Source organism: Coffea arabica, chromosome 8c, assembly GCF_036785885.1.
Source record: "Coffea arabica cultivar ET-39 chromosome 8c, Coffea Arabica ET-39 HiFi, whole genome shotgun sequence".
In the NCBI taxonomy this organism is placed as follows: Eukaryota; Viridiplantae; Streptophyta; class Magnoliopsida; order Gentianales; family Rubiaceae; genus Coffea; species Coffea arabica.
Window position 1 is genome coordinate 14,106,297 of NC_092325.1, and position 25,954 is coordinate 14,132,250.

At 38.4% G+C, this 25,954-nt stretch overlaps 1 protein-coding gene across 1 annotated transcript in view; it reads right to left on the minus strand.

Moving 5' to 3' along the window:
- The window catches only part of LOC140013395 (uncharacterized), a 28,672-nt gene extending 8,637 nt beyond the window's left edge, over positions 1–20,035 (minus strand). The window contains exons 1-2 of the mRNA XM_072062665.1: positions 19,852–20,035; positions 19,246–19,692 (exon numbers count right to left, since the gene is read on the minus strand). Of these exons, the coding sequence (XP_071918766.1) occupies positions 19,246–19,692; positions 19,852–20,035 (631 nt within the window). The remainder of the gene's footprint in view (positions 1–19,245; positions 19,693–19,851) is intronic.
- Positions 20,036–25,954: the final 5,919 nt, after the last annotated feature.

Below are 25,954 nucleotides of genomic sequence, written 5' to 3' on the forward strand. Positions count from 1 at the left end.
GTGGTATGAGCTAAAAGCCCAGTGAGGTTCTATATATATAAACAAGTAATTAAACAAGGAACATTAGTCATGTAATAACATTTAATCCAGAAAACATGTTCAATATAAAGCAATGATAATACATTCATTAAAAGGATACAGGCTCACGAGGAGCTATTTGTTTGTTCGTTCGTTCCCCTGACATTTCCCCTTATTCCTCCAATCGTTTGAAAATACATTTTTTGTAAGTACAATCCCTCGTTCATCCTTTTGTTCGTTCATCCCCTTTTCCGGACGTTGACCGGACTCCACCCATCCGGATATTGGCCGGACTCCACCCATCCGGACGTAACCGGACTACAAGGTAATACTCGAGTATACCAAATTCACCCAGGGTCACCATATCGCCCGACCGAGTCCGCTTCTGGCTCGAGTCGATCGGTAACGAAGGGCAGGGCCCAATTCAGCCAAAAGGCTTACATCATGCGCAACTAATGTTTCCATCATTAAATCATTGAAAATTTCATATTTATTTAGGTCGAGTGCGATAAAGTACACACTCACCTAGAAAAAAGTTCATTTTAGAAATCATAGAAAACAAGTAACATTTAATCAAATAGTCACAAATAATCACATAGACCCAACAATCCACATAGTCATAGAAACAAAACGTATATAGAACCCTCACCTATGTATGAAAAACAACGGCAAAATATCTTTCCGGATATTATCTTTAATCACCGAGAAAACCTAAGATTAAACGAAAAGAATATTACAGCTCACCTAGCACAAACAATTAGGTGCTATCCAAGAAACTTGACAATTATAGAGTAGAATGTATAAAAGACTTTAAAGCGAAACGAGGACATTTAGACCCGTGGACAAAATAACTAGGGTTTCATAGACCAAACGTAAGTATACCAGTTCAAATAAAAACTTAGTCCTCGAGCGAAAATTTGGGCAGCATGCCCTTTGTGTTTACCTACTTTTCCAGCCATTTAGGCTTCATTCTTTTACTCAATCCAACCCAAAATTATCCATAATATAATTTCAATTCAATAGCCATTCCATAGGCTCAAAACAATACAAGAACAAGAATTAAGCTAATATCAAGTGCGGAAATGAAGTTACAAAAGACAGATTTGACGTGTGGTCATGGATAGAACACATCCGAGGCTACGCTTATCGGATTGAGGTGCAACTTATACCAATTCGAAGCTAAAACAAAAGTCTACAATTTTCATGAAGAGCACTTAATCAAATTTTCAGTGTAATCTAATCAAATTCCTCAATTCATATAACCTGGTTCCAACTATTCGGCTAATCAACCGTAATGCATTCAAATGACCATATCTCAGTCTACCGAGGTCCGATTAAGGCGTTCTTGGCGGCACTGGAAAGCTAAGACATGGAAATAAAACTTTCATGTTTTAACAATTGGCTAAATCTGAACGGATTATAGTGAACAAACACAACCAAAGAGACTAAACTGTCCACGCGGAATTCTGGAAAGTAACCTAGATCAATGAGGGTATTTTCGTCTTTTCACAAGTTACGTTGCTCCGATTGAGCTGAAATTTTGTGGGAAACTATAAAATATCATTCTCTACAACTTTCATGTTCTATGCCAAGCCAAATTCGGCCTCTAACTAGGTGATATAGAAACGGGCAGAACTGAATTTTCAAGTCCCTGAAATCTGGAAATTCTTGAAATCAAATGCTAATTTCTTTATTTTTGGCTTGCTTCACCATCTTAACTTCCCATATTAGACTTTAAACAGCAAAGCCCCAAATTTTAAGCACTAGAAGAATCATAGGAAAACTGTAAAAATTCCAATAAAATGGAAAAATCATGATCCAAGCCTCTATTTCACCACATACATCAATAATTCAACCATATGTGACATATTTAGCAACTAATCATGCATTTAATCGGAGAATCAAGGTTCTAGCATATATACCTTTCCAAGGCAACTAGAAACAAGTGTTCAAGGTCTTTGTTCCTCAAGAAAATTACACCGGTAGGTAGCACTTGAGCTAGATAACAACTTAATCGGAGTAGATTTGCGCGAATAGAAGAAACTTTTCAAGATTTGGAGAAGAAATGAAGGAGAATGAGATGAACTCTCTTTGTCTCTCTCTCTCTCTCTCTTATTTCGGCCAAGGAGAAGAAAAAATGAAGAAGAATGAGCTAAGTTTGTAAGATAAGAAAGCAAGAAGATTAGGATTAATTTGGACCACAAGTTTAGGCAACACTTGGCTTGATTTCCACCACAAAATTTTCTCTTTCTTTCCTTGCATTTTAGCCACAAATTTCGGTCAAGAGGTCATCATGAGAGAGGAGATATTTTGCTCCATTAGTAATAAACTTGTATGGCAAGAAAGTGGTGGTTCAAACGGTAGTGCACGGTACACGTCGGTGTGACGCGTTTTCTCTTAAATCGCACGTACTAGGGTTTTTATTTCCAATTCACTAACTTTTTATCATTGCTTCTAACCACATATTATTTCTCACTAAAAAGTCACTCTTAAGCACCAAATTTGATCCTTACTCGGTACCGGATAATTATACTGCGGTTACACGAAAAATCCGATTTCACCTTGAATTGAAAACGAATAGGAAAACCCTAATTTCCTATGGTCATTGGCACTTTTCTAGGGTGATTGAACCATGGATAACATGAAATAATAATTTCCAAATAATTTTCAAATAAAAGGGAATTTTTGAGAAATATGTAAGGATTTTGCGAGTCCTCACACAAAGTAACAATAAAAAACCATGTGAAACATGAATCAAGAAAGTGATTGTTACCTTCAATGAAGAGGCTTGCGGAAAAAAGGTTCTGACTTTAGAACAAATCTTTCCAATTTGCTATTTTCCTTCCACAGATTTTCCGTTTCAAACCTCCCTTTTCGAATCCCCTCGGCTGCAGCTTTCTCCTTCGTGCGCAGTCTGCAACCTTTTTCTATCCGCAAGTTTTCTTTTCGTTTGCCCCAAGATTTATGGCTATCCTTTTTCTGGTTCCTCTCTACCCAGTAGCCCTCAGCCGTAGCTATCTCATCTCTATCCGTCTCTCAGTTTTTCCTTTCTCCTTTCTAATTCCACCGCCGCACCTCTATCTTCTTTTTCTTTCCAGATTGGCAGCCACCACCCTCACTCTCCTCTTTTCTTATTTCTTCTCCTTTGTCTGCCCGAAACCCAGCTCCTCTATTTCCTTCCTCTGTTTTTCCTTTTTCCTTCGAGAGCCTCCCTCTTGCGGCTGCCTTTGTTGCTTTCCTTTTATATGACCCTCCTTCCTTAAACCCTCAAACATCTTTACTATAATTGCAGCTAAGGGCTGCCGAGCCCTTACTTGCAAGCTGCGAGAAAAACGCAGCTTGCATGCCGCGACGATCCTTTTTTTTTTTTTTTTTTTTTAAGAAGTAATTTAAAAAATGATAATAAAATTAAGAAACAACAGTTTAAGCAATATTGGACAAAAATAAATAAACTAGAAATAAAAGACACAAAATTATGATTTTTTCATTTTTTCCTTTATTTTCATTTTTTCATTTTTTCATTTTTTCTTCAAGAAAACATTGAATTTAAAACACAAACAACTAAAACATATTTTTTCCTTTTTGAGAAATTCTACATTAAAATGACTAACATAACTAAAACTAAAAGTAAATAAAACTAATTGTGACGAATAAAAATAGAACAAATAAAAAACGAATAGTAAATAAATAAATAATAAAACACCAAAATTTTGGTGTCTACAGTTTGCCCCTCTTTGTCTGAGTTTTGAAAAAACTTGAGACAAAGAAGTAGACACCAAATATTTACCAGCATTATTCGGCGGTGAACTTCTCAAATGATGGGGACTGACTCCTGACAGGAAATTTTAAATCGGGACTGACCCGAAACAGAAATTTAAACGGGACTGGACCGAACAGGAATATAAACGGGATTGACCCGAACAGAAATTTAAACGGGACTGACCCGAACAAGAATTTAAAACGGGGACTGACCCGAACAAGAATTTAAAACGGGACTGACCCGAACAAGAATTTAAACGGGACTGACCCGAACAGAAATTTAAAACGGGACTGACCCGAACAGAAATTTAAACGGGACTGACCCGAACATGAATTTAAAACGGGACTGACCCGAACAAGAATTTAAAACGGGACTGACCCGAACAAGAATTTAAACGGGACTGACCCGAACAGAAATTAAACGGGACTGACCCGAACAGAAATTTAAAACGGGACTGACCCGAACAGAATTTAAACGGGACTGACCCGAACATGAATTTAAACGGGACTGACCCGAACATGAATTTAAACGGGACTGACCCGAACAAGAATTTAAAACGGGACTGACCCGAACAGAATTTAAACGGGACTGACCCGAACAGAATTAAAGCGGGACTGATCCGAACAGAAATTTAAAACGGGACTGACCCGAACAGAATTTAAACGGGACTGACCCGAACATGAATTTAAACGGGACTGACCCGAACAAGAATTTAAAACGGGACTGACCCGAACAAAATTTAAACGGGACTGACCCGAACAGGAATTTAAACGGGACTGACCCGAACAGAATTTAAACGGGACTGACCCGAACAGAATTTAAACGGGACTGACCCGAACAGAAATTTAAAACGGGACTGACCCGAACAGAAATTTAAACGGGACTGACCCGAACATGAATTTAAACGGGACTGACCCGAACAGAATTTAAGCGGGACTGACCCGAACAGGAATTTAAGCGGGACTGACCCGAACAGGAATTTAAACGGGACTGACCCGAACAGAATTTAAGCGGGACTGACCCGGACAGGAATGTAAAATGGGATAGACCTGAACAGAAATTTAAATGGGATAGACCCAGACAGAAATTTAACACGGGACTGACCCGAATAAGCTTTTGATCATGGGACTGACCCGAAAAATGCTCTTGATCGTGGGACTGACCCGAAAATGCTTTTGATCATGGTACTGACTCGAATAAACTCTTGATCATGGGACTGACCCGAAAATGCTTTTGATCATGGGACTGACCCGGATAAGCTCTTGGTCGTGGGACTGACCCGAAAATGCTTTTGACAATCGGTCAGTGGGATTAAGCCCAAACCTGCCGTGATGAAACTTGATTTGATTTTGATTTTGATTCTTTTCTTTTCTTTTTTTTCTGATTTTTTTTTTAATTTTTTCTGATTTTTTTTTTTGATTTTTTGAGTTTTTGATTTTTTTTTTGATTTTTTGATTTTTGATTTTTTTTTTGATTTTTTTTTTTAATTTTTTGAAAAACTTCCCAAAATAATTTGCCCCAGTATGATGAATTGATCAGTGGGATTACACCCAAACCTGCCTTGGTTGCACTGGCGGCACAAATTTCAGACTCAATAGGATGTCGGCGGCACAGAGTCCAGGCCCGACGTGATTTTTGGAGGGTTGGCGGCACGAAGTCCAGGCCCAACTTGATTTTTGGAAGGTTGGCGGCACGAAGTCCAGGCCCAATGTGATATTTGTGAATGGCCAGTGGGATAAGACCCAGTCCTGCCACCCAATTGGTCAAGAAATTGAATTTGATTTGTCAAGAAACAAGAAATTTGATTTTCCAAGAAACAAGAATTTGAACTTGATTTTTGATTTTTGAATTTTTTCTGATTTTTCGAGAGAATCTTTTTCAAAATAATTTGCCCTCAGTGTAGGGCCCTTTTTCCCTTCTTTCTTTTCTTTCTTCGGCGTCTGCTTTCCACATCACCAGATGCTCCTTCGTCGATTTCAACTATGAATACCTGCACAGGGGCTTACCAAAATATGACATGCACTTGAATTTCATGAAAAGAAACAGCGTGATTGATTTGAAAAATGCATTATTTGATTCTTGGACGAAATCCTCAAATGAACTATAAAAATTTTGCCCCTGTGTGGGCTTATTCTGTGAAATCCCATGAATAAAAATTTGCCCCAGTGTGGGCACAATTTGCGAAATCTTGTAAATGAAAATTTGCCCCATTATGGGCCTATTTTGCAAAATCCCTCAAATGAAAATTTGCCCCAGCGTGGGCTTATTTAATTGCAAAAAATTTGTTTGGATGACACTCCATTTATTTGAACAATGTAAGAAACTGTGTTTCCTAACAGAAAATTTGATGATGAATCTTTCGAAATAATTCCAAATTACAAAAGATTTCTTTCCCACTTTAGCATAAATGCTTAGGGTAATGGATTACCACTTCTCATCTTTCAGGACCAATCAAGTGGGTGTTATTTTTGATTTTGAGGTGGTTAAGGGAAATGAGAAATCAAGATTTATCTTGTTTTTGTGCCCCCAATCGTATGTAATCCATTCAATATCACATCTTAGTGAAAGCAAATAGTTTGTCACCCCTATTTCTTAAGAAAATTTAGTCAACATATAAGCTTTAAACTTGTACCAAAATGGGTAGAAGCGATAGCTAAACCTGTGAAAACTGGTTATACCCCCATGATCACAAATGATTGATGGATTTCTTACGAGCATAATCCTCACTTTGGATTGTCATGAAGGAATAAGTCAACGATGGACTTTATTAACTTGTAATGTGGCTTGAAACGATAGCTGAAGGATAAGTCTTTCAAGGACATTGCACCGAAGATCGCATTTTTCCAAAACTGCCCCTATTCTGAACTCAAAGATCTCAGAATTTGTTTGTATTCCTCTCATCATTCACCAGGGACTTCAACGTCGAATTTTTCTGCTTTTCTTGCATTTACTTTTCTTACTTTGCTTTTTGCCTCTTTTTCCTTTCCCTCAACTTGGTGGGTTTTCACATGGTGAGTAGTGTCAACCCCATACCCAAACAATTCAGAAATACAGCTAAAATTTTCCGACATCAGAAATTTTCTTGACAGGGCCATTGCAAAGAACAGAAGTCAGGACTTTCGACTTTTGTAATGGGGTCAGGTGGGGTGTTTAGAAGAGTTAAGGCTTGAAAGCAGATTTCAAGAATGGTTTAAGTAATCTGAGATCGCATTGTTGTGCCAACCCTATTTTAGGGTTAAATCAAAATTTTGCCCCAGTTTATGCTCAATTGAGGCTTTTTCTCTTTCATTTTCTTTCTTCTTTTGATTTTTCAGTTTTTGCCATTCTTTTGAACTTTCACAAAATTTGCCCCAGTTTACTTTTGTACTGAGGTTCTCTTTTTTCTTTTCTTTTGATTTTGCGGCATTGTCACTTTTTCACTTCTTGAAATTTTCCTTTTCAACTCCAACTTGCCCCAGTGTGGGGTTTGCGATTCTCAGGGGTTGCCAAATGAAGTATTTTATTCTGAAGGTTAAAAAAGGAAAACTAGGGATAGAACGTTTGATTGGAAAAGAAGAGGGCCTGACTTTTATTCCGTTCCTTACAATAACTCTGAAAGGAAACTTTCATTAATGCGAAATTTTTTTGCATGTATCTGAATTACTGACTGAGGAAGACCCTTATTCATTCATATTTGTGCCACATAGGCGGTCCGTGCGGATAAATCTCTTCCTTTTCTTCTTTTCAAAATTGGAACCCAAGTGGAATCAAATTTTTCCAATCTGCGGTTCCCTTTCCCCTTTTTCTTTTTTTTCCTTTTTCAAAATTTCCCAATCTCCTTCCCCAATGTGGGGTGCGATCATATGTGCACTCGAAAAGAACCACCAATTTTTTTTTGGCTCAAATGAGGATGCAAGGGATAAATGGTGTTTAGGTCGTAGAAATGATGGCCAAAGTATCATTCTTACACCTCATGACAATCAGAGTAACGCAATGCTCATTGAAAATCCACTCCCTTTTGATATTTAACAATTTTCCATGTAGGGTAGTGATCATCAAGGCGCTTATTTGAAACGAAATTATTCTTTTAAAGGCTCAAACGGGAGAGCAAATGATAAACTCTGTATAGATAGAGAAAAGACTGCTCAAAGTATCATTCCAACTTTTCAAAACAAACAAGAATAATGCACATTTTTGCTTTCACTTAGATGTGAATTGAATCGGTTAAACACAATGGATATTTTCAAGCAAAGATGGCCCCAATTTGCAATTTATCAATCAATGTGACTGATTTTATTTTGGGGTTAAGTGAAGGTATCTCATTGGGCCTTTTGAGTGACCATTCACCTCTTTTCCTGAGCACTCTTATTGTATGGCTCGGATTGCCAATCGAGTGTAAGGATTTTAGGAGAGTATACACTTGTGAAATTCAGGCTGGAGGTTGAAAAAAATCTCAACTTAGTTTTTATTTTTCAAAATTCATCATGAAATCTCCAATGAGTAAGAATAAAGAATGAAATGTACATAAATATACACAAAACAATGATTGTCCAAAAATTTTACTACTGAAAAAGTTTGAAACAAAATTTCTCATTCAATTACGATACAAATGAGAAGAGAGAAACTTGTAAAGAGCTCCACATATACACTTTTTGTCTCCTTTTCTTTTGAAACAAAATGTATTAACAAATCAAATAAACAGAATTTCCCTTTGGAAAACAATTACAACATCTCTCAGAGGCTTTAGCGTAGAACTTCCAGATAGATCATTTATGTTTTCATTGTAGGATCTGCCCAAGAATCAAATAACATTTGTAATCTTCAAACTTTATTGGATTAAAATTAGCATCAGATATAGAAGAATATTTTCGTCTTATTGAAACATTTTTATGAATGCAGAGGAGGGGGAAAACAAAAGAAAAATACCCAAAGTTAGTAGGCAAAACTGCAAAATCGGTATGCATGTCCTATGGGGGGAGCCCTTTTTGTGCCAAGGGTAGGCCTAGCATGAAAATGCAATCCTCTGAGGTAGGCACTATACCATACCTGATGGATCTGATCAACTCATTGAGTGAAAATATTTTTTGAAAAATTTGGTCAATCGGAGTGACGAGAGTCACTTGTCAAAACGAGGACCTCGTCCGGAGGGATTGATCACTTTTGATTGATACAAGAATTTGCAAAAACGCACAGGTTTGACCTTGACGAACTTCCTATCGAAGAGATTGGAATTCGTTTTGACAACTTTTCTTAGTGGAGCACGGGTCAAAACTCCAACTGATCAAATGGCTGGATACAATGGATGGTTTTCTCAAAAATCGACTAAATTTTCCAATTTGAAATTGACATTGAAACCCTAATTAGTCAAATGGGTTGAATGAAATTGACCATTTATTTAAAATCGACCGGATTACCCTAAAAAGGGAAACAGGTCAAATGAATTGAATGAAATTTAACTTATCCAAAATTAATCAGATCACCCTAAAAAGGGTAAATTGATCAAATAGATTGAACGCAACTTGATTTATTCAAAATCGGCTCGATTGCCCTAAAAATGGGTAAATTGGCCAAATGAATGCAATTGAATTAGTGATTTATTCAAAAATCGGCCGAATGACCCTAAAAAGGGTAAATTGATCAAATGAATTGAAGATTTATTCAAAATCGACCAGGTGACCCTAAAAAGGGTAAATTGGTCAAATGAGTTGACGATTTTTCAAAATCGACCGGATGACCCTAAAAAGGGTAAATTGGTCAAATGAATTGATGATTTATTCAAAATCGACCAGATGACCCTAAAAAGGGTAAATTGGTCAAAATGAATGGATGATTTTTCAAAAATCGACCTGATGACCCTAAAAAGGGTAAATTGGTCAAATGAATGAATTGGTCAAATGGTGAATGAATTGACAAAATGGATTGGATAAAATGGATGATTTATTCAAAAATCGACCGAATCGCCTTCAAAAAGGGTAAAATGGTCAAATGCATTTATTCAAAATTGAATGGATAACCCTAAGAATGAATTAAACTAATCAAATGAATTGAATGAAGTCAATTGATCAAACAGATCGAGTGAAATGATGATTTGACCAACTCGCCCTAAAACTAGGCAAATCGGTCCAATGGATCGAATGATTGATTCAAAATTGACTAGATCACCCTAAAAAGGGTAAACTAGTCAAATGAAATCGGATGACTTATTCAAAATTGATTGAATTGACCTAAGAAATGAGTAAATTGGTCCAATGAATAAAATGGAGATTGATGATTTATGCAAAAATCGACCAAATCACCCTAAAAGGGTAAATTGGTCAAATGAATTGATTTATTCAAAATTGATTAGGAATTGACAAAATGGATCGATTGAATCGTTCGGCCATTGATGGTTTCAAAAAAAATAGTCTATGAGCCTTCTAAAATCACGATTTGGCCTCAGTTTATTAACTGTCTCAATGATAAGGAATTATTTGTGAATTTCTTCAAATTAATGTCCTTTACGCAAGGGATTTTTACCAACTTTGATAAAATGGCCAAAAAGTGATTATTAGACGTTCATATTCCAAAAATCACTCTATGAAAATGATTGGATCCTACCTTACCTTGTGCACTACCCCTTTGGATGGTACAAAATGTAAACGTGCAAGTCTCATTGGATTAAGTATCCGAGACACAAGGTGGCTTATCCCCTAGCATGGGATCGCCTAAATGGCATTCCCTTTCTAGGGTTTAATGCATGATGCCAGTTATTAAAATAGGAAAAAATGCAATTCGAAATGAAACGTGACCTAAGGAACCCTTTATCTGCCAGGGTAGGCCTAGAATGATATGCAATCATTAATCTATGAATGCAATATACAAAAATCTTTAAACGTGCAATAGCCTATCTACAAGGGTAGGTTCTAAAAGAAAGTCATGCCAGACCTCTTATTTGCTAGGGTTTGTGAATGCAATGGGGACACAAAACCAAGAAAAAATTAGTTCAGCCAGATAAATACACATAACACATTGTAGCAACGAAATCAATACAAAGAAATAAAGCAATAAAAGGGAAAGAGGGGTTGGATCCCTCCCCTCGTGAATCGTGTCCCTAATAGGGTAAGGTTGACTCTACCCTAGGCAATTCTAAAATGGATGCATGAGGTTAGGGTTCGCTAATGCATCTAGACTCGATAATCTTAGGTCCCCGAGCCTTCAGACTTAGAAACCAAGGGTCATCAATCCCAAGGTTCTTTGTCGGTGGCTCGAGCGATTCCCCAAACACCGCTACGCACACATCGTGTCACGGCTACGTGTTTGAGTGAATCTATCAAAATCCTCAACCTTCGACTAAAAGCTAAAGGCTATCAACCCATAGCTTAAAGCGGAAGATTGAGTGCCCCATTGGATCATGCTACACACACATCGTGTCGTGATCACATGTCCAAGTGGATCACCTAAAATCCTAATAGGGTGGAGTGGCGTGACAAGCCACTAAAAGAAAAAAAGGGATAAATAATAAAGCGAATGCACGTATGCTAGTGCTCGTTTGGAGGGGAGGGATCGAGAACCAACGCGAGGCTCTAAGGTGATGTCCCCCACCCAAATGCAATGCAAGCGCGAGATAAGCAAGTAAACATACATCCAATCAACCAATCATACATTTCGCGAGCGAGGGAGTAGTTGGATACGCGTGAAATGCAAAAATCCTAATAAAAGGAAAAATGCAATCCTAAACACCCAAATGTAATATATAAAAAGGTTAAAAGAAGAAAATGGTTGATTAAATCAAATTTGCTCGGACTCTCGAATGTCCCCAGTGGAGTCGCCAACTGTCGCGCCCCCATTTTTTGAATAAATAAATAAATGGTTTAAAAATGTATTTTTTGATTCAATTTGTGATTTGAAAAATGAATTGTGATTTAAAAGGAAAATGGGTCTAGATGGGGGTTTTGAGAGTGCGACGATTTGACCCAAAAATTATAGTTTAAAAAGGGTTTTTGAAATCAAAATTGGAGTCGCCACTTGGTAATGAGTTAAGGTGTACCAAGTCACCTAAAATGAATTTTTTAAAGGAAAAATAGGAAAAAGTAATAAGAAACCCCTTTTAAACGACTCCTAGTCCACGTAAACCAAAGAAAAAGGTTCGGGAGTCACATTTGACGAAGGGGAAGGCAAGGATAAAAATCCAAGGCACCCCTTCGACCTAGCCAAGGCTAGTTGCATGATTTAATCAAAGATTTTCTTGTTTTAACCAAAGAATTTATTACATTTGGATGCACTACATGAATGCAAACCCTAGACCTAGGGGTATTGGGGGAAATTTCTCTTCAAAGGTTGAGTGGTGCCAATCACATTAATAGTGAAGCCCAATAACGACCCTTTGAAGAAGTCACGAATAATGCGAGTGGGATGCAAATGAATGGAATGCATGTATGCAATGTGAGGATATGTGAAGTGAGAAAAATAATAAAAATAATAGGACGTAAGTGGAGGTGTGCAAATGTATTTACAAGTGTTTGTGTGCAAGTGAAGGGATAAAAAGGTGTACATGTGCAAATGGGAGAAAAAGTGAAAGTGTAATGATAGAGTGGATTTAGAATGCATGAGCCTAGGGAATGCATGCATATTGGGTACGGGGAGACCTAAATCGTGACTTAATTTGCCCTTTTATAGAGGGAATACAAGCGTGCTAAGGCTTAGAAAAAGCCACACTCGTCTATATCCCATATTTAAGGGGACTCTCAATCAAATGAACCCTATAGCTAGCATGAAATGCAAAAATCCTAAAATGGAGGGAAAAGGGGTTCGAGGGGCATGCAAAATGATAAAACTAAAAAGAATGCATGACATGTAATAAACATGCAAATATGTGCTAACGAGGGGAAATCCCTAAGGGTCTAGCGTTGGACTAGCCCATTCTATGAATTCCGACTAGCGTTGGACTAGTGGAAACGATAAAAGAAGCCACAACTAGCGTTGGACTAGTGTGGTGACGCATATTCATCCATTCCATTCATCCACACTATAAAAAGCGAGTAGACATGCGAATCACTTATAAACACATAGCACATAACACTTAGCATGCTTGACTAGATGCAAGGACCTAATAAAGCGATTAAACACTTAACACGTAGGCATGCAACCAAACTAATGAACCTATTACATTCACTAACTAAAACAAAAGGGGAAAGGGAAAATGGACCAAATTGCTCGCCACAGCCCTATCTATTACAAGCCAAGAGGTGTACACATACCCCATTATAAGAATAACTTTATGAAACAAAAAGTAAATGACATAAGTAAAAGGCATTAAAGAAAAGCTAGGAAAGCAAAGTAGACATGCAATTCACTTAGCACGTTGAGTCACATAAGAGAAACAAAAAAGATAAAAGGAATTATACCGCTCCCTTTTGTAGTTGTTAAATGGACGAGACTTAAACTGGGCTAAGTCACCAACTAACGGGATAACATGTGCTAAAACCATTCAAAGCAAAGGATTAACGCACCAATTTAATTATAAGATATAAACAAAACAATTGGAATCCACCAAATCATCAAATTTTCCCCCAATTACAACTTAATGAAGTAAAAAGCTAATTAAAGACCAAGCAAAGACATGATCATCCAACCTCCAAGCATAACATCCACTAAAGACCCAAATGCAAGCACTACTCAAATCATTTGAACCTAATTGAAGCATTTAAAAACTCAAAGGTCCCCAAGTAAAAATTAAAGTCCAAGCAAACATCATATCTCAAGAATCCAAGAGTGAATGAAGGTCCATGAATGGTTTTAACTTGCATTTCTAGGACCCAAGAACGACCACTAATCAATCACAATCAACGTCAAAATGAATCATCAAAGAGCTTCAAAGGTCCCCAAAATAATAAAGATCAATTAATGATTCAAATGCAAACACCTTAGAACCTAATTGCAAGACATTGGAATGTAATTGGGCCATAATGCATTGCTGCAAAAATCACAGGGACCCAATTGATTAGCTTTCTCAAATTTGTGGGTCATAGGGGAACAAAAGGAAACTTGAGGGGTTAAAGTGCAAAATCTGAAAGTTGTTTCATGCATGCATACGAATGGTTTCATTCATTTCTGATTGCTGATTTTCTGTCAAGGTTTTCCTTCCATTTCAACATGCAAAACATTCACCACATGCCAAGATTCTGATTATTAATCATCAACTAAACATGTAAATTCATTGAAACGAGAAAACAGAGCTAATCATCAAGGCTAGAAAGAAACTTAAACAGCAAAAGAAAGAGGAAGACTGCTGCAATTTAACTTCAGCAACTCCCCTTTTCCGCAGCCAAAGTTCATGCCATTTTCCTTACTCAAATTAAACGCAATTCATGCCAACAAACCAGGAAGAAACATGCTGGGACTATCATCTAAACCAAATATTATAGCTTGGGACCAAAAAGGAAGAAAACAATAAGGCAAAGCCATGAATTTTTGATTCGGCAAAAATTGAAATGCATTTTCCAGCAAGAACTTGAGCATGATTCAAATGTCTTAAGAACTCACACATGCAAACTGAAAACACTCTTCCCTTGCCCTTTTCCACACAAGACTAAATAACAAATTAGAAAAGGCTAAAATTTGGTGGATAGTCACGGAAAGGGAGAACAGCAAAAAAAATGCAGCAACATGATTCGATGGCTGCAACGAATGGGATTGCTATATTGCAGCTGAACTCTATTTCAAAACATAACTCTACTTCACATCATACATGCATACGGTACCCCAATCAAGTGGTAAACAAATCAAACACTTTAACTATGCAAAACTTCAACAAACGGACATGCAAGCCTGCTGCATTTTTCATTTCCAAACTCAAATTTCAGACCCAAACATTCGGCTTTGTTAAAAAAAATTCTGGTTTTCTGGTGTGATTTCTTTTCATCCGAACACCACAAAGGACTTAAACAACACAGCCTTGGACTTGACATCCAATCAAGCAAAAACTTAGACAGAAATGACGCAAACTCTTGGAAAACTTTTATGCAAAAAAAAAAAAAAGAAAAAAAAAATGCGATTGAAGCTGCGTCCTTCAGCAGAGGACGACAACTTCATCTAGCCATCCTTTCACTCAAACCCGGCGTTTCAGACTCAGACAATGAAATATATCAAGGACCCACACAAACACTAACTAATCAGGTTCTATCATGCACCATTAGGTGACAGAAAGATAACAGGTCAAGAACCTGTCTGCCACTCTAGATAGATTTCCAAAGTAACAATAAAAAACCATGTGAAACATGAATCAAGAAAGTGATTGTTACCTTCAATGAAGAGGCTTGCGGGAAAAAGGTTCTGACTTTAGAACAAATCTTTCCAGTTTGCTATTTTCCTTCCACAGATTTTCCGTTTCAAACCTCCCTTTTCGAATCCCGTCGGCTGCAGCTTTCTCCTTCGTGCGCAGTCTGCAACCTTTTTCTATCCGCAAGTTTTCTTTTCGTTTGCCCCAAGATTTATGGCTACCCTTTTTCTGGTTCCTCTCTACCCAGTAGCCCTCAGCCGTAGCTATCTCATCTCTATCCGTCTCTCAGTTTTTCCTTTCTCCTTTCTAATTCCACCGCCGCACCTCTATCTTCTTTTTCTTTCCAGATTGGCAGCCACCACCCTCACTCTCCTCTTTTCTTATTTCTTCTCCTTTGTCTGCCCGAAACCCAGCTCCTCTATTTCCTTCCTCTGTTTTTCCTTTTTCCTCCGAGAGCCTCCCTCTTGCGGCTGCCTTTGTTGCTTTCCTTTTATATGACCCTCCTTCCTTAAACCCTCAAACATCTTTACTATAATTGCAGCTAAGGGCTGCCGAGCCCTTACTTGCAAGCTGCGAGAAAAACGCAGCTTGCATGCCGCGACGATCCTTTTTTTTTTTTTTTTTTTTTTAAGAAGTAATTTAAAAAATGATAATAAAATTAAGAAACAACAGTTTAAGCAATATTGGACAAAAATAAATAAACTAGAAATAAAAGACACAAAATTATGATTTTTTCATTTTTTCCTTTATTTTCATTTTTTCATTTTTTCTTTTTTTCTTCAAGAAAACATTGAATTTAAAACACAAACAACTAAAACATATTTTTTCCTTTTTGAGAAATTCTACATTAAAATGACTAACATAACTAAAACTAAAAGTAAATAAAACTAATTGTGACGAATAAAAATAGAACAAATAAAAAACGAATAGTAAATAAATAAATAATAAAACACCAAAATTTTGGTGTCTACAAGTGTCATTAACATCACCAAAATGCAATCATCTACCCCTCCTCGTAACTGGTTTCAGGTTTCTGCAATTTTCTACTGCTTTGAAAAACTTTTCTGGTTCACTAAAACATTTCATTCAACCAGCCAACCATTTGCAAGTTTGTCACCGTGAAAAAGGCAAAGCAAACAAGTCAAGATTCAATCAAGACTCCTAGCAAAAATCATCCAAAATATTAATAACCCATGACCTCAACTTGAAGATAACAGTCTCTCGAATAAACCAGTGAACATGAAGAAAAGAAATGAAAACAACGAGGACGACAAACAAGCGTAACTAAGGGGACCTAAATCTAATCGTACTTCATATCTGGTCTTCCCATTTGCAACAAAGCGCATATTGAACTTAGCAAATCATAGCCATAATCGTTTAAAAACAGAAACAATACAGCCGGGTCAAAGCTTGCATCTTTATTGCTGGTTTTTATCTTTGCGATTCAGGGGTTCATGATGCCAACTTCCTTTTGCTAAACCAGAATTAAGGTCTCAACTAGCATTTAAACCGTAGATTTGGTGATTCACGCTCCAAACAAACAACAAAAATTGGACACTTACTCCATTTAACACTGAAATCTGGCATCAAATCTATGCAAACAAGGAAAAAAATACAGAACCGTAGTCAAAGAAACATTAGAATAGATTTGCCGAAACATCATGCCATTTTCTGAGTTGTTTGCTCAAACGCATGAAAACCACAAACATCAACACCCCGCAGATTCATCAGATAAAACTTATAAACAATCCTCAACCTATCATCCGAATGCAATTCTAAACACATACAAGAGAAAAAATCTGAGTTGGAGAACTAATTTGCAAAAACCAGATTCGTTCGTGAATCTTTTTAGACAAATGGAATAGGTTTGTTATTAGCTAAAAGAAACGTGAGATTGATCTTATGATCCATCCTAATGCCAGACCCAGATGCAACAATATGAAGCCAAAATCTGAACCAATCTGTGTGTGAAATGAAAGGACCGAAAGAAGAAAAATAGACTATGGGAACAAAACCAAGTAGCGGAACTTTTGGCTGCGGAGAAGGATAAAAGAAAATGTTACCTTGAGAACCCTAACACCAGACTTGTGGAGACCCGTGAGCTTGCTGCGGCCTTGATGAAGAATCCGCTGCTGGTTCCTCCTCTTTACTTACGTAACTTTGCTTTCTTCTTTTCCTCCCAACCAGAAAACCAGCCGCTCCTTCTTCCTTTCAACCCTCTTTTAGCCGTCAGCTTTTTCCTCTCCAGATTTTTCAGCCCTCATTCGATCCTCTCTAAACCTTAGCCATCCACCTCCCAGCTTCTCTCCTTTCCTCAGCTTTTACCTCTCTCAAAACCCTAGCCTTTTTCTCACAGCCCACCTTCCCTCTGCTTTCTTTTGCTTTTTTTCTTTTTGCCCCCAGCCGTCACTTTCTATCTATCCCCCTCCTTTGTTTCTCTCGTCAAACCCTTTTTTCACGCCCCCTCCCCTCTATCTCCAACACTCTCGGTTATCCCTTTAGCCCTTGGTTTTTTCTGCCGTTAATCTTTTCAGCCCTCATCCAGATTTTCTGTCCAGATCCTTTCTCTGTCCACTCTCCCCCCTCCACCTATCCTCTTCTAGAACTCTCTAGGGCCTGAGGTGTTCTAGACACCTGGCCATTTATCCCTTAAATTTCCCTCAAGGCCTTGCTGCAACTCCTCTTTGCAAGCTGCGTTCGCAGCTTGCACGTAAGAAATTTTATTTTTTTATTTTTTTTTACAAAGTAATTTAACAAAAATAAATAAAATGCTAAAAGATTGAATTTAAAAGAAATAAACATATTTTGTGAACAATTTTCTTTTTTTACAAATTCTATGCTAAAAAGTCTTATAATAAAAAAATAAACAGCTAAAAGGGCAAAAACGAATACAAAAATAAAACTAAAAATAAAATAATAGACAATAATAATCTAAAATGCTATAAAAATACTAGAAAATATCGAAACAAAGATTATGAAATTAATAGATAATAATTATCACTAAAATAAAAATAAAAATAAAACGGTTCAAAAATTTGGTGTCTACAGTTTGTCTACACGTATGCCCTGTGCACTTATAACAAACCCTAAAAACACAAGCTCATTAGTAGAAAAATTGCACTTCTTGAAATTGGCGTAAAGCTGTTCCCTTCGAAGTACATCCAAGACAGCTTTCACATGTTCTAAATGCTCCTCATAGGACTTGCTATAGATTAATATGTCATCAAAATAAATTACAACAAATTTTCCTAAGAATGGATGCAAAACGTGATTCATTAGATGCATAAAGGTACTAGGTGCGTTAGTTAAGCCAAATGGCATCACTAACCACTCATACAGTCCATACTTAGTCTTGAAAGCGATTTTCCATTCATCCCTTTCTTTTATCCTAATTTGATGGTACCCGTTTTTCAAATCAATCTTGGTAAAGAAAACGGCCCCATATAATTCATCAAGCATATCATCTAAGCAAGATATAGGATGTCTATACTTTACCGTGATGGCGTTAACTGCTCTACAATCGGTGCACATGCGCCACGTACCATTTTCTTTGGTACTAAAATTACTAGCACTGCGCACGGGCTCAAGCTTTTGCGCGCCCATCGTTTGCCTAACAAGTCATCAACTTGCCTTTGAAGTTCCTTCGTCTCCTCTAGATTGCTTTTATAGGCTGGACGATTTGGTAGAGAAGCTCCTGGAATAAAGTCGATTTGATGCTCAATTCCACGAAGGGGTGGTAGGCCACTTGGTATGTCATCAGGAAACACGTCCGCGTACGCTTGCAAAAGAGAAACCACCTCGGAAGGCAAGTTAGTATCTAGTTCGTTCATGGTCAGCACTACTTCTTTACTAACAAGTAGAAGAAGTGGCTGATTCTCACTTGCTAACTTCCTCACTTGGCTTTTGTCAAGAGCATTCGTGTTCCCTCGATTTTTACCGCACTTGCCGAGCCAATACATGCATTTTTTCCTCTTTTTTTGCCTAGGCAGCCTCACCTTTTTTCTTTTTGTCACATGATCTCTCAAACTCTTTTCGGAATTTCAACTGATCTTATGCACTTGTCTAGCGGAAAGGGGAGCAAGGGTGATTTTCTTATTATTGTACATGAAGGAGTATTTATTAGTTACGCCGTCAAATGAAACACGCCTATCAAATTGCCATGGAGGACCAAGTATAATATGACTAGCTTGCATGGGAACTACATCGCATAATACTTCATCAACATATTTACCAATGTGGAAAGAAATGAGAACCTGTTTGGTGACTTGAACCTCCCCAGAGTTGTTGAACCATTGCAACTTGTAGGGATGAGGATGATCCTGGATGGTCAGTTTCAAGTTTTCCACCATAGTTGCACTAGCCACGTTGGTGCAACTTCCACTATCTATGATTACACTGCAAAGAGCCTCCTTAATGAAGCATCGGGTGTAGAATATATTCTCACGTTGCAACTCATCCTCCTCTTTGACTCGCGTGGTCAAAGCTAGTCGTACCACCATAAGGATGCCAAAATTTCCCTCGGGTGCAGCTAGCTCATCTTCATCCGGTGACTCTTCATTAGCTTCCATAAGGGGTGGCATTCCCTCATACTCGGCTTCGTCATCGGCCACAATATTCCCATTGGTTAGGGTTATCATGATCCTTTGATTGGGACATTGGCTGGCAATGTGTCCTCTTCCTTGGCATTTGAAGCAATGGTCATTGCAAATTCTTTCTCTTGGCCTTTGTCCCTCAAGTCAGGATGAATTGGAAAACTTTTGAACGGCTGACTTAAGGTTGTTCCCACCTTCAAACCTCAGTTTTTTTGATGGTGAGGAGGCTGGAAATTTTATCTCACCCCTAGGGTTGAGTGGTCGAGAGATTGGAGCGGTGTAGCCGAAGTTGGAACTGCCGTGGCCCCTCCTCTTGAGTCTTTGTTCCACCTTATCAATTTTCTCCACCAACTCATGAAGTTCCATGTAGTGATAAAGCTCCACTCTCTCCGCGATTTCAGGCCTTAAACCATTCAAAAATCGGGCCATGGTTGCTTCTTTATCTTCTTGAACATCGGCTCATAGCATCAAGATCTCCATCTCCTTGTAGTATTCATCCACGCTGCTATTGCCTTGTACAAGGGTTTGTAGCTTTTGGTACAAATCCCTATAGTAGTGCCCTGGTACAAACCGTGTCCTCATCAACCCCTTTAGTTCGGTCCATGTGTTGATCTCAGGCAACCTACTTCTTCTCCGAGATAGCTTAAGTTGATCCCACCACATGATTGCATACTCCGTGAATTCAATGACTGCCAACTTAACCTTTTCTTCTTCAGTGTAGTTTTGGCAAGCAAACACCATCTCAATTTTGGACTCCCATTCAAGATAAGCCTCGGGGTTGGATGTGCCTTTAAACTTTGGAATTTTCATTTTGATCCCCTTAAAAATGTCGGAGGGCTTATTTGGTCCCCTTGACTTGGATTTGGAACATTTAAAGGGTTCCTCCTCTTCATCATTGGAACTTGCGGACTCCTCCATGTATCTCCTCCTTTGAGTGGTGTTGGGAGGATTAGGGGTGCCTTAGGAGTTACTACCTGCCAACTTCTCATGAATCGGATCTAAAGCATCGGCTAGCATCTTTCCCCACATTCCTTTGAATCTTGTTTCCAACATATCAGTAAGCATTTTTATATCAATAGGTTGAGGACTTCCTTCACTTTCACGAGACATAATTTCTTTTACCTGCAAAACAATATTAGTGAAATAAAAATTCCTCACTTCACTCCCTTACGTGTTTACTCTCGCACTCATGTTTCACTCAAGAGTACACTCTAAGGATCTCATAGTATAGCTTCTCACAGCCCCTTTGCAACCCTTGAAGAAGTTAGAACTCTCTCAAGTGAGCAATTCAACTTACCAATGTCAAAACCTCAAGTGATTGTAGCAATATGGGTATCCGTTCGCTTGGAATTTTATTGCAAGCAAAGATGACTGATGAAGATAGCAATAAATGAAACTTTAATGACTCTAGAATACAATGAAAGGACTGAAAAATAGTGCAAGAATACTCGAAATTTGCTGTTGGAAAAGAACGAAAATAAGTGGCTAGAATTTGGAAACTAGGATTTGGGAACTAGAGCTGAAATTTGGAAGCTTGGATGTAGGAGGTAAGAGGGACGGTTGGAACTCTTGATTTCCTAAAGGATCCAGCTTTTTATTTCCTTTTTTGACCAACTTTCCCAAAGGAATCCAATTGCAAGGTGCAACAGCCAAATTGAATTGCAGCTTGGACTTGAATTTCGGACTTAGAGTTTCAATGAGAGTAGCAGCTGATTCCTTTTTTTTCTTTTTTTAAATAAGATCAGCAACAAGAATTAGGGTTTCGGCAAGTTAGTGAAACCCGATGGACCTTAGAATTTTTTTTTTCTTTTTTTTTTGTCCGGACTTTTTTTTTTAAGAAACCCTTTGATCAATTCCAGGAAGACAGGATTCTGTGTTTGATAACAATCAAAACAGCCCAAGATTCGTTGCACACGTTCAAGCAATTCAAAAATCAAATTAGGGTTTTTAGGAACGTCAAGATTGATGTTCGTTCAATCAAGAATTTCAAGAATTCCACAAACTTGATTGACGGTAATCAAGAGACAAGGGATTATACCCCAACAGCCATAGGAATTTAACGTGAACAGTGATTTTTGGGATGAACAGTATCGGTGAACAGTAACGATGAAAAGTAACTTTTTTTGTTGGGACACAAATAGACTCCAAACTACATGCAAATAGGCTGGACACAACACAATCTTACGACAAGAGATCGAAATTGAAGTAACACAAGCAGAAACGAAAAAGACAACAATGGGTAGATTTGGCAACAAGATGAAGAACAAAACCCTAGGTGGTTAGGGATGACACAAAAGGTACGAAAAACACTAGAAATAAAAGAGATATAACCTGAATACCATTAACTAGCTCTGATGTCAGCTGATACGAATCCCGTGGGTGCGACGGAGTTCGTGATCACAAGCCCGGATCTTGATGGTGGAATTCAAGTTTGGAATTGGCAGCAGAACCTTACGACCCCTCTAATCCTCGAGATTGCGAACAATCTTGATATTATCTCAACCCACAAACTAACGGATTAGCGAACCAAGGGTGTTGATAGAAGGCAAGTGTGATTCTTGATTGATAAGCCGAAGCTTGAACACTTAGAGAGCCTCTAAGTTGCTCAAAGGAAGCTCGAAAGCTATGAGAAAACTCACTCAAGTTTGCTGAACATTTTCTTATTGTTATTAATGAATGAAAAGGAGTCTTATATAGAGTTTACAAGCCCCTCAAAACCAACCAAATCTATGATACTTTGAAGCTAAGCAATATTAGGAAACTACCCATACGACTTAACTTAATTGGTGTTGGAAACAATGCAAGTTTCCTTGTTTGACTCAACTACTAACTAACCATAATATAAACTAACTAAACATAATAGGATAAGACAGCTATCGCGCCATAGAAGCTAGGCTTCCAAGATCGCATCTTCACTCTTGAGCATCCACGACTTGAATGCAATGCACGAGTTTGTTTGTGCCTCGTTCAACATCTCCAATATTCAAGAACCCCTTGAACGACTAATGGACAGCTTGGACATGGGTATTAAGTTGTTCTTTGAGACGCTTAGCTCGAGCTCTTGTAATTGGTTTGATTGGAACACGAACTTGACTTGAAGCTATATCCGAACCTTGAATGGCTATAATGCTATCATTCCCACAATGCATTGAGATCCTAGATGAGTTTCCTAAGCTCAAATCCTAGGAGTTTAGCCTACGGGTTTCACAGCACTTGACTAGCTAACTAACTAAGTGACTAAAGCCCAATTGATCCTCAGCTAAGCTCAACATGAGCTGATTTATTTAGGTCCAATCCGTCCCTAAAGCTTGATTACTTGCATCCTCAATAGTTAGCAACGAAGGGAAAGTCCGTGTGTTGAGCCACACACTTCGAAACCCCTTAGGTGAGCAAAGGAACCAAGCCCACACTTGATTTTGTTGCAGCAATTATTTGCCTTTTCATTCTATGGCAGTGGTCCAAATGAAGTCCGTGGTCCAATGCGCTACTCATTAGTTTGAGCCACAAAAGAAACTAAAACAAAAGAAAGAAAAGAAGCGAAAAAAAAAGAAAGAAAAAGGAAAGAAGGAACGTGGCTCTAGTTTCCTAATTGTGAACCAAGTCCCACCTTGAACTACAACTAATCCTAGTTCTTTTTGGATTAGAGGCAGCCAAGAAGACCATCTCCCAAAAGCCAAATCACCCTCAAACACCTTAACCACCCTTCAATCGGCCTAAACAACCCACCTAATACCCAATTCAGTTTCCAAAACCCAAGCAAACCGCTACACCCTTGTAAGCCAACATAGCTCGTGTTTCTTGAATCGGTTGAGCAGTGCATTATGATCTGATTTGACTGAATTTTAAGGGCTAAACTACACATCACATGAGCACCCTAAAAGTACCAAAAACCTAGCAATTCTTGGCCAAAAACACAAAGAAAAATCGCAACTCATATTTCCAGCAATAAGTCAATCCTTCGTAGAAGTCTTGTTTAGGTTTTTCTTGAAATTTCAGCCGTGAGTTTGTTAGTCCATCTTGTGTCCAGTTTGTTAGTTCTTTCCTTTAACATTTGAGTCTTGGTCAGCGTGTTCACCACATACTTGTTCCATTCATTGCTACGATCATGTGTCACTTGTTGACTAGTCAAGAACTATCCTTACGGTGATTCCTAACTTGTTCAACCTGAGCATCTAGCAAGCCTAAGGAATTGTTTGGTGAGACTATTAGAGAGCGATATACCTGAGTGAAACACGAGCGTGAGTGAAATATATACAAAAAAAAGGAGAGGAAGTTGTTTTTTATTTGTTTTTGCAGGTTTACCTAAGCATGTCTAGTGGAATTGGAGACCAAACAATGGACTTTAAACTACACATGGAGGCCATGATAGGGGAATTTAGGCGAATGCTTAAAAGCTCTATTGAACCTTTGTATGAGAGGATTGATCAATTAGAGAACTCTAAGCACACACCTAGTTCGAGTAAAGGAAAGGAATCCGCATACTCCAATGACGAGGAGGAACCATTTGAAGAGAGGAACCAAGCTGACCGAAGGTTCCAATGGCGAGGAAATGATGCCATTAAAGGTGTCAAACTCAAAATTCCCTCCTTCCAAGGCAAGTCGGACCCCGAGGCGTACTTGGAATGGGAACGAAAAATTGAGTTAGTCTATGAGTGCCACTCTTACACGGATGAGCAAAAAGTGAAACTTGCAGCCGTGGAATTCACAAACTATGCCTTCATCTGGTGGGACCAACTACGTCTCAGCCGGAGGACAAATAGAGAAAGGCTCGCAGAGACTTGGGAAGAAATGAGGAGCTTGATGCGGAAAAGGTTCGTGCCGAGCTGTTATAGCCGAGACTTACACCGAAGGCTACAAGCTCTCACTCAAGATTCCATGTCAGTCGAAGATTACTACAAAGAGATGGAGATGGCCATCATGAAAGCCGATTTGCGTGAAGATGGAAAAGCTACCCTAGCTTGATTCTTGCATGGTCTGGGGTCAGAAATTGTCGAAGTAGTGGAGCTTCAACACTACCTCGACATGAATGAGATATTGGAGAAGGCAGTAATAGTAGAATAGCGCCTCAAGAGGAGGGGTAGTGCACGTCCAGGTACTGCGTACAATGTGGGGAGTTGGCAAAATTCTCAAGCCAAGAGGGAGGAGAAAGTCGTGGCTTCACCTAATCCCCCAAGGCCGAATGCCTCTTCTCCAAAAATGAAGGCAAATGTGGAACCTAAGGCCAATAATGATGCTCCCAAACCACGTAGCCGAGACACTAAGTGCTTTAAGTGTCAAGGGTTTGGTCATATCGCCTCCCAATGCCCTAACCAACGAACCATGCTCTTGTTGCCGAATGGGGAGATTGTCTCTGATGAGGAGGAGGAATATGAAGGGATGCTGCTTCTTGTGGAGGAAGAGGATGACTCAGGTGAAGAGCTACCTACTCATGAGAAGATTGGTTGTTTGGTGGTTCGAAAGGTCCTCACTACTCGAGCCAAGGAGGAGGAAATAGAGGTATAACTGTGAGGCCCCAGTTCGTTCTACGTTGATATATTCATTAATTGGGCGGTAACGTTTGGTTTTGGGAGTATTTCGAAAACCTTAAGTAGGGATTAAGATTTAAACCCTAAGTTTCGGTTAAGATTGAAAACCCGTTTTTTCCACATTTTCTTTATTAGAAAATTTTCCAGATAATTTTTATTGAGTAAATAGAGTTTTTAGATGATTTTTCTAGTATTAGTTAGTTTTTGAGAAATAAGAACGTATATTGGACGTGGGACCCACTAGTGCGAAAAGTTCGGAAAAATTCGGCCAATAAGGTTAAGTTTCGGATACTGTGTAAAATTTATCGGGTGTTAAGAGATAAGTAGTGTGTGTGAAGTGAGTGATGTGAGAGAGAAAAGGAAGATAAGAATGCATTAATGAGTATGACAAGTGTCACAATATGATTGGTTGGACTTTAAGAATTACTATTCACAATTTTGACTTTTTTGACCAAAGGTTAAATATCTCAAAAATCATTCAAAATTCACCATTTTTCTCTCCTTGGTGGCCGGCTCTCTAAGCTCAAAGAAGGGAGGAAATTTTCCATCTCTCAAGCTTCCATAAGCTTCAATCTTCCATAAACAAAAGCTTAGACTAGATTTCACTCCATAAAATCTTATCTTCTAGTGCTAGTAAGGGTTGTGGTGAAGTTTGTATGAAGGTCTTAGGTGCCCAACATCTTCCTCTCTCTTGGTTCTTGGTAAGTGAAGCTTGAAACACCCTACTACACCTAATGATGCTTATGTTGTGCTTATTAGTGATAAGAGTGCTGAAATTTCTGGTTTTAATCTTGGTTTGAAGTGATCTGGTGAAGTTTTCCAT